Raw genomic sequence first — 12332 nt, 5'->3', positions numbered from 1 at the left:
GTGTATTCTGCAATCTTGATGGCCAAGAATTCCCATGAAACTATTTTTTTATCATCCTTGCAGGTGTCATCCTCCAATTTATCATAGTACTTTGAACCTATATATCTAAAACCTTTTAATTTACATTGTCATCTCTTTTACTAGAGTATAATTTCATTGAGGGAAGAGATCATGGTTTTCTTCCTATCTTTTGCAACAGAATGATCAAAGCCAAGAATTTTAAAAGGGTCTAATAAATGTTGATTGAATAATCATTCACATATCTATAACATTTTCAGGTTCACTAAATACTTTCTTCACAACAATCCTATGTTATTATCCCCATTTTACAGATGAAGAAACTAAAGCTCAGTGTCAGAAGAGGGAATGAATGAATTTAAAAAATGTGTTCAAAGAATTTGTTTCTTGATGATGTATTTATTTATTATAATGAAAAATAAGCTTAATATTTCATTTTTAAGGCAATGGTGTCCAAAATTTGTCAAGCATTTCCAAACTATTCCAAAAGTGTTTATATAATCAATACACACTTCAAGGTATGTTGAGAGGACTTTTTTTAAAACAGATGTAGAAGGTCATATTTACAGAGAAGACAGGGCTAGCCCAGGGTCACCCAATATATGACAGAGTCACCTGGGATTAGATATCCTGTCCCCTTTAGTTCCAAGTTTGTTAGTTTCTGGCCTGCCATCACCTTCTTCTTCAAGAGGACTGTGCACTATTAGGGTTGACAACTTTCCCCATAAAAAGCATTATATCCTTATATATGACTGTCAAGAATGGTCTATTGAATGAAACGACTGGAACTAAAAAAGCTGATGTAAGTACAAACTCCATGCCTGTGGCAGCTGCAGCCTCTGTTCCAGCCTCATCTACATCCATCACAGCCTTGTGGGTCACCTGTAAAGGGGAAAACAACATTATAGAACTTGGAGATGGAACTACAGGAAACCACAGCAAGAAGGATCCTGGGAGAAATCCTGGATAGGCCTTAGGTATTGGGTCCCTGTAATTCTTGGGGGATCTTAGGACCAAGTCAAACGAGATTGCCAGTGGCAAATTGATTGCTAACGAAGATGCTAGGTTCACTACCATGTTGAAATCAGTGCTTGGAAAAATAAGGGTGAGGAGGCAGAACTTTAATAATTCTCCCATATTTCTAAGAAACTTAAATTATTCCAGGTAATTGCCACTACAGTTTCTTCTATCTTCACTCTCCTCATACAGGTTATTGTAACTCCTTCCAATATCATTCTTTCTTCCTTATTCTCTCATTATTATCCTCTTCATATTTTTCTTTTCACCTCACGTTTTCTCTCTAACCTCTTTCTTCTGTCAATATGCTGTCTCCTTATCATTCTAATTTTCTCATCCTTATTTTTCCTATCCCACCCTTATCACACATTCCACAACTGCTTTACTTATCATCCTCTCTCTTAGTCTCTTCTTATCTCTCTCTTCCACTTACTCCTCCTCCCATCCTAATCTTTAGTCTCTCCCTCCTGATCCTTCATTCTTTCCACCTCATCCTTTCTTTCCTGACTTTCTCATCAACCAAACAACAAGCACTTATTAGCCACCCATTATGTGCCATGAATGAAAGCAATCCTTCCTCATCTGACTTATCTCTCCCTCATTTCTTGAACTTATATGTCACACATTCATCTCTTTTTCCCATATTCTTATCCTTCTTGTAATACAATATAGTAGAAAGAGTCTTAGCCATGGAATTAAGAAGATGAAGTTTTAAATCCTAACTTCAACCCTTGCTAGCCATCTGATCACAGATAAGTCATGTTTGTTTTCTGGGCATAACTTCCCCCATATATAAAATAGACACAATCAAACTTGTACCACAATATTGTAAGTATCACAGATTCACATAGGATCACCCAGAATCAGATATGTAGAGATGTAAGGGAACCTAGAGGTCATCTGGACTAGTTTCCTCATTTTAGAGATGAGGTCACTGAGTCTCATAGAGGTTGGATGTCTTTTCCAATGTCACACAGTCAAATCAAGTCAACAAGTATTTTTTAAATGCTCACAAACTGCCAGGCACTGTGCTAAATGATAGAAATATAAACACAGAAAGAAAGACAATTCTAATTCTCAAGAAGTTTACATTCTATTAGGGAAGAAAATGTTTAAAAAATTTAATTAACATAATGTTATAACAAGTATTGAAATTCAGACACAAAACTAAAGCTCTCTCCATCATCCCATGTTTCTTATCCTGATAATAGACCCAGAAGAGACAATTTAAGAATTATAGTACTACTAGAAAATCATGAAAGTAAAAGCCTGGACATCATTCTACAGGAAATTATCTAAAAAACTGCTCCAACATTCTTGAACAAGAGGGCAAAATGGAGGTTGAAAGAATCCACATATCACCTCATGCATTTAATCCCCAATTGACAATGTCCAGGAATGTCATAGCAAAGTTCAAGAACTATCAGACCAAGGAAAAGATACTACAAGCTACTAAAAAGAAACCATTCAGATATCATGGAACCACAATTAGGATAACACAGGACCTGGCTACATCTACAATGAAAGACTGGAATGCATGGAATATGATATTCCAGAAAGCAAGGGAGGTAGGTCTATAACCAAGAATCAACTACCAAGCAAAATTGACTATATTCTTGTAGGGGAAAGTATGGTCATTTAATAAAATAGGAGACTTCCAAGCATTCCTAAAGAAAAGACCTGAGAAACAGAAAATGTGATGCCCAAACACAGGACTCAAGAGAATCACCAAAAGGTAATTAAGAAAGGGGAAAAAAACAAAAAACAATCAAAAACCTCTAATAAGTTTAAATGATTTGTAATCTTATAAGAAAATATGATATTGGTAACTCTTAAAAATTGTTATTAACATCAGGGTAGCTAGAAGAAGTATACTTAGAGAGAAAAGTGACAAACTGTATAGGATGAAATGTCTATATATATATACATATATATGTGTGTGTGTGTGTGTGTGTGCATATATATGTATACATATATACATATGTATATATAATATATAAAACTAGTGGTAAAAAAGAGGTTAATACTAAGAGAAATGGGAAAAGAGATAAAATGGGGTAAATTTATATTTCATAAAGAAGTACATGGGGGGAGGGGGAGAAGACCAATATAATAGAAGGGTGAAAGAGGTTGGAAACAGGTCATACTTAAATCTTATGCACATTGAAATTGGCTCAGAGAGGGAAGAACAATCAGATCCATTGGGGCAGCGAATTAGATTGTGCCCTATAAAGAAGTAGAAGAGTAATAAATGGGCTGGGGGGAGGGGAGCAATGCAAGGGAGGGACAGGGTGGGGGGGTCAATTAAAAGGCATTATAGTAAGAGGGGAATAAATAAGAGGGGAGGTGATGGGAAGGGGAATAACATTAGGGAGGAGAAAGGGGGAAGACTGACTAAAAGCAAAAAGTTTGAGGGGACAGTAAGAGTGATAAAAGAAAAGTCAGAGTATAAGGAGGAAGTCAAAATGGAGGAGAATACACAGACAGTAATCATAACTGTGAATGTGAATGGGACGAACTCACCAATAAAAACGAAGCAGATAGAAGAATGGATTAAAAACCAGAATCCTACCATAGGTTGTCTACAAGAAACACACTTGAGGTAGGTAGACATATACATGGTAAAGGTAAGAGGGTGGAGCAAAATTTACTGGGCTGCAACTGAGACAAAGAAGGCAAGAGTAGCAATTCTGATCTCAGACAAAGCTAAAGCAAAAATTGATCTCATTAAAAGAGATAAGGAAGGTAACTCCATCCTGATGAAACACAGTTTAAATAAAGAAGAAATATCTATACTCAACATTTATACACCAAATGGTACAGCATTTAGATTTCTTAAGGAGAAACTAAAGGAGCTTAAGGAATAAATAGATACTAAAATCATACTAGTGGGGCACCTCGACCTCCCTCTTTCAGAACTAGATAAATTAAACCAAAAAATAAATAAGAAAGAAGTAAGGGAAGTGAATGAAATGTTAGAAAAATTAGAGTTAATAGATATCTGGAGAAAAACAAATAGGGATAAAAAGGAATATACTTTCTTTTCAGTAGCATATGGCACATATACAAAGATTGACCATTTACTAGGGCATAAAAATATTGCGAACAAATGCATTTTTTTCAGACCATAATGCAATAAAAATAATAATCAATAAGGGCTTGTGGAAAGGCAGACTTAAAATTAATTGGAAACTAAATAATCTAATTCTTTAAAACTGGTGGGTCAAAGAAAAAAATCAAAGAAACAAATACTGATTTCATTGAAGAGGATGACAACGAGGAAACGACTTATAAAAATCTATGGGGTACAGTCAAAGCAGTACTCAGGGGAAAATTTATATCCCTGAGTGCATATATCAACAAACAGGAGAGGGAAAAGGTCAATGAATTTGGCATACAACTTAAAAAACTAGAAAGAGAACAAATTAAAAATCTCCAGTGTAATAAGGGGATTAAACAGGTAGGGTTGTAATAAGGGACTAAAGCAGGTAGGGTGATAAGGTAGTTGTAATAGGGGATAAGGCAAGTGGATGAGGTTTTTAGATCCCTAAGTCAGAAGGTAGGAAAGGAAGGTGCAGTAGTGGAGGTAATAAATTGAGGCAGTAGGAGGTGTGAGGAAATGACTGAGTTTTGTAAATATAAACACTGAAGTATAAAGAGTAGCAAAGGGAGAGGATGAGGTAATTGGGCAAGCAGCTGCAGCAGGGAGACACAGACTGGGTACACAGGTTTGAGACAGAGACACTGAAGGGAAACAGACTGAGCCCACCAGGTAGGAAGGGCATTTCTACAGACAAAGGGTGAGAGCCAGCCAGAAATGGCTTGAAACTGACTAGAGGGCTTTCTAGTCAGTTTCTCAGGTTCACAAATGAAGAGTCCAGAGGAAGTATAGAGATCACCACTTCCTCCAAGATGGACACCTCCAACTCCCTTAGGACCCAGAGAGAAAACTATTCTTTCTCCCCTTCTCCCTCTTTTATCAAACAACCAATGATTTAGCCAAAGGTTTGATTAAGTGACAACAGGGTTTATTGAGTTTCAGGGTTGATTCTAAAGGACAGAGGGATACAAGGTATCTCTAACAACTGCCTAGAGAGAAGCTTCAGGTGGGGGAGGGAGACAGGAATGTGAGACTGAGAAAGGACCTGCCTCATTCTGTCCCAGGAGGTTTTGTTGCCTTTAAGGTTAGGAAAGTTGCATACAATGATTCAGGAGATAATTTGTATCAAGGGTAATCCCTTCTTGACTATGGGGAAAACTAAGTCTTCAGAGTTTGCTTACTACCACCCAAATCCACCCTTCTCCCCAAACAACAGGAAATTAGGAAAGAAAATGGTGATTGGAATAGGGAAGGTCAGGGAGATCCAGGGAAATTAGCTAAGCTACAAATCTTAAGAGAAAAGCTGCAGAATCAAGGCCAGGTAGTCAGCCCAAAGACCGAGCTCAATTGACCCTCCTGCTCTGACCAAGACTCCAGGATCAACTGCCTCTAGTCAGGGTTCTAAACCCTTTTCAACTGTCAGAAATTCTGCAGTAAGGCTATGCAGGGTTGATTTGCACCTTTTGCACCACACCAGACAAAAACTAAATTGGAAATCATAAAAATCAAAGGAGAAATTAATAAAATTGAAAGTAAAAGAACTATTGAACTAATAGATTAGGAGCTTGCACTTTGAAAAAACAAATAAAATAAAGTACTGGTTAATTTAATTTGAAAAAGAAAGAAGAAAACCAAATTGACAGTATCAAAGATGAAAGGGGAGACCTCACCTCTAATGAAGGGGAAATTAAGGCAATCATTAAAAACTATTTTGCCCAATTATAAAGCAATAAATATAGCAATCTAGGAGATATGGATGAATATTTACAAAAATATAAATTGCCTAGATTAACAGCAGAAGAAATAGAATACCTAAATAATCTCATATCAGAAATAGAAATTGACCAAGCCATCAAAGAACTCCCTAAGAAAAAATCACCAGGGCCTGATGGATTCACAAGTGAATTCTATCAGATATTCAAAGAGCAACTAATCCCAATACTATGCAAATTATTTGATATAATAAGCAAAGAAGGAGTGTTACCAAATTCCTTTTATGACACAAATATGGTACTGATTCCAGAACCAGGCAGACCAAAAACAGAGAAAGAAAACTATAGACCAATCTCCTTAATGAACATAGATGCAAAACTCTTATATAGAATACTAGCAAAAAGACTCTAGCAAGTTATTACAAGGATTATTCACTATGAGCAGGTGGAATTTATACCAGGAATGCAAGGCTGGTTTAAAATTAGCAAATTAGGAATTAGGAAAAAATTGGGAAATTTTTCATTTAATGAAAATATAATTAATCCATATAATTAACCATATCAACAAACCAACAGAAATCATATGATTATCTCAACAGATGCAGAAAAAGCCTTTGACAAAATACAATTCTCATTCCATTTATTCATTTTTTTTGTTTGTTTTTTTTTAAACCCTTGTACTTCTGTGTATTTTCTCATAGGTGGAAGAGTGGTAAGGGTGGGCAATGGGGGTCAAGTGACTTGCCCAGGGTCACACAGCTGGAAGTGGCTGAGGCCGGGTTTGAACCTAGGACCTCCCGTCTCTAGGCCTGACTCTCACTCCACTGAGCTACCCAGCTGCCCAATTCTCATTCCTATTGAAAACACTAGAAAGTATAGGAATAGAAGGGCTTTTCCAAAAAAATAATCATCAGCAAGCATCATCTGTAATGGGAATAAGTTAGAAGCCTTCCCAGTAAGATCAGGAATGAAGCAAGGATGTCCATTATCACCTCTATTATTTAACATTGTACTAGAAACACTAGCAGTAGTAATTAGAGAAGAAAAAGAAATTGAAGGGATTAAAGTAGGCAATGAGGAGACTAAACTATCACTCTTTGCAGGTGATATGAAGGTCTGCTTAAAGAATCCTAGAGAATCAACTAACAAGCTAGTAGAAATAATCATCAACTTTGTCAACTTTATTTTAATCAGCAACTTTAGCAAAGTTGCAGGATACAAGATAAACCTAAATAAATCATCAGTATTTCTATATATTTTCAACACAACTCAGTAGCAAGAATTAGAAAGAGAAATTCCATTTAAAAATCACCCTAGATCAGTGATGGGCAAACAACAGCCTGTGGGCCAGATGCGGCCCCCTGAAATGTTTTATCAGGCTCTGGGACATTATTCCTAATCTGACGAATACGATGAGTAGGATACAATACAATGAAACTTGGAAAGAGTTGCCTTAGAAACAGACTGACAGATGAACATTTCCTTTCCTTTGGCCCCCTCTTTAAAATCTTTGCCCATCATTGCCCTAGACAATGTAAAATATTTAGGAATCTATCTGCTAAGACAAACACAGGACTTATATGAACATAACTACAAAACACTTTCCACACAATTAAAACTAGATCTAAATAATTGGAAAAACATTAATTGCTCATGGGTAGGATGAGCTAATATAATAAAAATGACAATCCTACCCAAATTAATTTACTTATTTAGTGCCATACCTATCAAACTACCAAGAAACTTTTTTTTAATGGAATTAGAAAAAACTATTAAAAAGTACATTTGGAAGAACAAAAGATCAAGAATTTCAAGGGAAATAATGGAGAAAAAAATGAAGGATGGAGGCCTAGCAGTACCAGATATTAAATTGTACTATAAAGCAGTGGTCATCAAAACAATATGGTACTGTTTAAGAAACAGAAGGGAGGATCAGTGGAAAAGATTTGGTGTAAATGGCCCCAGCAAGAAAGTGTATGATAAAACCAAAGAGTCCAGTTTTGGGGACAAAAATCTACTATCTGACAAAAAACTGCTGGGAAAATTGGAAAACAGTATGGGAGAGATTAGGTTTAGATCAACATCTCAACCCTACATCAAGATAAATTCAGAGTGGGTAAATGACTTAAATATGAAGAGTGAAATCATAAATAAATTAGGTGAACACAGAATACTTTATCTGTCATATCTGTGGGAAAGGAAGGAATTTAAGACCAAGCAAGAGATAGAAAACATTGCAAAATGTAAAATGAATGACTTTGATTATATTAAATTAAAAAGGCTTTGTACAAACAAAACCAATGCAACCAAAATTAGAAGGAAAGCAACAGAGTGGGAAAAATCTTTATAACAAAAAACTCTGACAAAGGTCTAATTTCTCAAATCTATAAGGAGCTAAATCAATTGTACAAAAATAATCAAGCCATTCCCCAATTGATAAATGGGCAAGGGACATGAATAGGAAATTTTCAGATAAAGAAATTAAAACTATCAATAAGCACATGAAAATGTGTTTGAAATCTCTCATAATTAGAGAAATACAAATCAAAACAACCCTGAGGTACCACCTCACACCTAGCATATTGGTTAATATGACATCAAAGGAAAATAATAAATGTGGATATGGCAAAATTGGGACACTAATGCATTACTGGTGGGATTGTGAATTGATCTAACCTTTCTGGAAGGCAATTTGGAAATATGCTTAAAGGGCTTTAAAAGACTGCCTGCCTTTTGATACAGCCATACCACAGCTGGGTTTGTACCCCAAAATACATGTCCAAAAATATTTATAGCTCTGCTCTTAGTGATGGCAAAAAATTGGAAAATGAGGGGATGCCCGTCGATTGGGGAGTGGCTGAACAGATTGTGGTAGCTGGTAGTGATGGAATATTATTGTGCTGAAAGGAATAATGAACTAGAAGAATTCCCTGTGAACTGGAATGACCTCAAGGAGTTGATGCAGAGTGAAAGGAGAAGAACCAGTAGAACATTGTACACAGAGACTAATTGTCTCTGTGTACAATGTACAGTGTACACTGTGGTACAATCAAACATAAAGGACTCCTCTACTAGCAGCAATGCAAGAATCTAGAGCAAGGCTGAGGGACTTATGAGAAAGAAAACTAGCCACATTCAGAGGAAGAACTGTGGGAGGAGAAACACAGAAGAAAAACAACTGCTTGAACACATATGTAAAACCCAGGGGAATTGTGAGTTGGCTATGGGGACGGGGTGGGGTTGGGGGAGAGGGAAAGAACATGAAACATGTAACTATGGGAAAATATTTGAAATAAAAATTAAGAAAATAAAAATTTCCTAAAATTTTCTTTAAAAAAATAAAAATTAAAAAATATCCCCCCACACTCCACTATCACAGTTTAACATATTTGGACTTTTCCTGTATATGCATGAACATGTACTTTTTTAAAGTTCTCATCCAGAATGTGAATGTCTTTTCCTTCTAGAAGCATTTCTATGAATACATAATTAGAAACACAAGACACAAAACAAACTTAATTGGTCTAATCAAAGATTTAGGGGGAGGATGCCTGCATTCCCACAGAGGGACTTGGGCAGAGCTGCTCCTTTCCCCCTCTCCATTGTGCCTGATGATGGGGTAAGGGTTGGGGCAGGGAGCACCCGATACTTGGTTGGGGTGAGGTGCCTGGTATGCTGTCTAGGTGGAAGCATGGCACTCTGTCACTAAGAGATTTGCCATCACTGCCCTAATCCATGATTTACATTTCTTCTATATCCACCTATTATTATGCCAATTCATTTGTTAAAATCCTATTCTCTGTGCTTTATTAAGACAAATTCTCATAGATCCCTAACTCATTTCTTATGGTGCAGTAGTATTCCATCACAATCATATACCACAACTTGTTTAACCATTCCCCAAAAGATGGGTATCTTCTCAATTTCCAATTCTTTGCCACCACAAAGACTTGCTATAAATATTTTAGAATGTGTAAGCTCTTTTCTTTTTCCCCCAATCACCTTAAAAAACAGACCTTATAATGATTAATTAAAGTAACTGCTGGATAGTTGAGTAGTCCAGCACTTTTTCTGTTGCTATATTTTCCAAAGCTGATTTAATTTATTTTATATCAGTTTGAGGGCACCTTATTGGAGTCTTTTCCCTAGTATTCCTGAATTTGGAACTCTTCCTTGGCATCAGTGTGTTTATATTGTAAAGTAAACTTGAGATTAAAAAAAAATTTACCTAAGACCCAGAAATGGCTGTTTGCATGGCAATAAAAATTAGGAGGCCATTTTGGTAGGAACATAGAGAAAATGAATAATGGGAATTCTGTCTGACAGATGGATTAGAACAAGATTGTGATAGACTTTAAATGTCAAACACTGAAGATTCTCTTTGTGGCAACAAAGAACTGGAAATTGAAGGAATGCCCATACATTGGGGAATGGCTGCACAAATTGTGGCATATGATTTTGATGGAATAACATCTTTGTAAGAAATACTTTGTAAGAGATGAACAGGTTAATTAAAAAAAAAACAAACTCTATAATTGTATATCACTGAATTTCTAGCATTATCTTATATACCTTAAAGAATAACAGCTAATTTATCTATTTCCTTTATGTTTGCAAAGCATTATCCTCACAACTGCTTTATAAATCCAATGCTGAAGAAAATGAAGGTAAGAAAAGTGAACTGGCTTCCCTATAGTCATATAAGTGGGAAATGAGAAGTTTCTGGTAGAGTGGATAGTTACTGGATTTGGAATCAGGAAGACCTCTGCTTAAATTCAGTCTTAGAAATGTAATAGTTGTGGGGCAGCTGGAGGGCTCAGTGGATTGAGAGCCAGGCCTAGAAACAGGAGGTCTTAGGTTCAAATCTGGCCTCAAACACTTCCTAGCTGTGTGACCCTGGGCAAGTCACTTGACCCCCTTTGCCCACCCTTACCACTCTTCTTTCTTGGAGCCAATACACAGTATTGACTCCAATATGGAAGGTAAGGGTTTAAAAAAGAAAAAAAGAAATGTAATAGCTGTATGACCCTGGGGAAATTATTAATTTTTCTTAGTCTCAATTTCCTCATCTTGAAAATAATAATAGCCAGCATTTTAGATAGTCCTTTGTGGTTTGCAAAGTGCTTTACATATATTATTTCATCCTCACAACAACCTTTGTGTCATGGGTGCTATTATTACTCATAGTACCATATTGAGGAAACTGAGGCATAGGAAGTTTAAGTGATTTGTCCAGGCTCACCCAGCTAGAGAATGTTTGAGGCAGGATTTAAACTCAAGTCTTTTGAATTCCAAGTCCTGTGCTGTCCTCACTGTATCATCTAGCTTTGAAACATATACCATTAAAATAATTATATATATGTATATGTATATATGTATGTATATTTATTTATAAATATACACACACAGGGTTACTTTTGCAATTGAACTTGAGTCACAGCCTCTCTGGGCCTCAGTTTCCTTATTTGTAAGGTGAGGATGTTTCTACCAGAAAGCCTCTGAGAACCTTTCTAGTACATAGTGAATACAACCTATGACAAGCAATTAAAAAAATTAATTTGAGTTCTGGATTTTCTCCCTCTCCCCACCTCTTCCCTAAATATTTAGAAGGCTAGAAATATGATACTCATTATACATTTTAAGTCATGTAGAACAGATTTCCACACTATTGCAAAAAAGGAAGAAAAATAAGAAAGTGAAAAAAATGTCCTTCAAATTTACTGAGTTCATCAGCTCTCTTTGGAGGAAAGCAGCACAAACCAAACTAATATAGCCAAAATTAGAAGGCAAGAAGAAAATGGGGAAAATTTACAGCAAGTTTCTCTGAAAATGGTCTCATTTATCAAATATATTGGGACCTGAACCAAATTTATGAAAGGAGCCATTTCTCAATTGATAAATGGTCAAAAGACATGAACAGGCAGTTTTCAGAAGAAGAAATCTATCTATGGTTATTGGAAAAAATGCTCTGAGTTACTAATAATTAGAGGACATTAAGCACATTAAAACAATTCTGAGGTGCCACCTCCTATCCATCAAATTGGCTAACATGACAGAATAGGAAAATGACAATTGCAGGAGAGGATGTGGAAAAATAGGAACACTAATGCTGTCTTATTCTTTATACTCTGAACCTCAACCAAAATAGTACTGGTTTTGAATCTTGGCACTTCCATTCTTTTGTTTTGTGTCTTTGGGCAAATCACTTCTTTGCCCAAGTCTTCCTTAATTAGGTCAGAAAGACCTGAGTTTATACCTGAACTCAAATATTTCATAGCTATGTAACATGGTGGCAATTCTTTAGAATAATTAATTAGGTACCTCAAAGGATTATTGTAATGAAGGTATTTTGTTAACCTTCAGTCTTTCTAGAAATATGTACTATTACTATATTTCCAGGGAGCAGGATTGTATGTGAAAACATGAATTATAATAACAAACTATCTTGTATTGGGTTCTATGAAATCTACAAGAATTGTGGGAAG

At 35.9% G+C, this 12332-nt stretch overlaps 1 protein-coding gene across 2 annotated transcripts in view; it reads right to left on the bottom strand.

The window, feature by feature from the left end:
• Nucleotides 1–400: 400 nt before the first annotated feature.
• The window catches only part of LOC123237582 (alpha-1-antichymotrypsin-like), a 32427-nt gene continuing 20495 nt past the window's right edge, over nt 401–12332 (bottom strand). For both annotated transcript variants that reach the window (XM_044664577.1, XM_044664576.1), the window contains exon 5: nt 401–900. In XM_044664577.1, the coding sequence (XP_044520512.1) occupies nt 703–900 (198 nt within the window). In that variant the 3' untranslated portion in view covers nt 401–702. The remainder of the gene's footprint in view (nt 901–12332) is intronic.

This window comes from Gracilinanus agilis, chromosome 2 (genome assembly GCF_016433145.1).
Source record: "Gracilinanus agilis isolate LMUSP501 chromosome 2, AgileGrace, whole genome shotgun sequence".
Classification (NCBI taxonomy): Eukaryota; Metazoa; Chordata; class Mammalia; order Didelphimorphia; family Didelphidae; genus Gracilinanus; species Gracilinanus agilis.
Note: the sequence above shows the minus strand (reverse complement) of the source record. Positions and strands in the feature narration are given on the sequence as shown.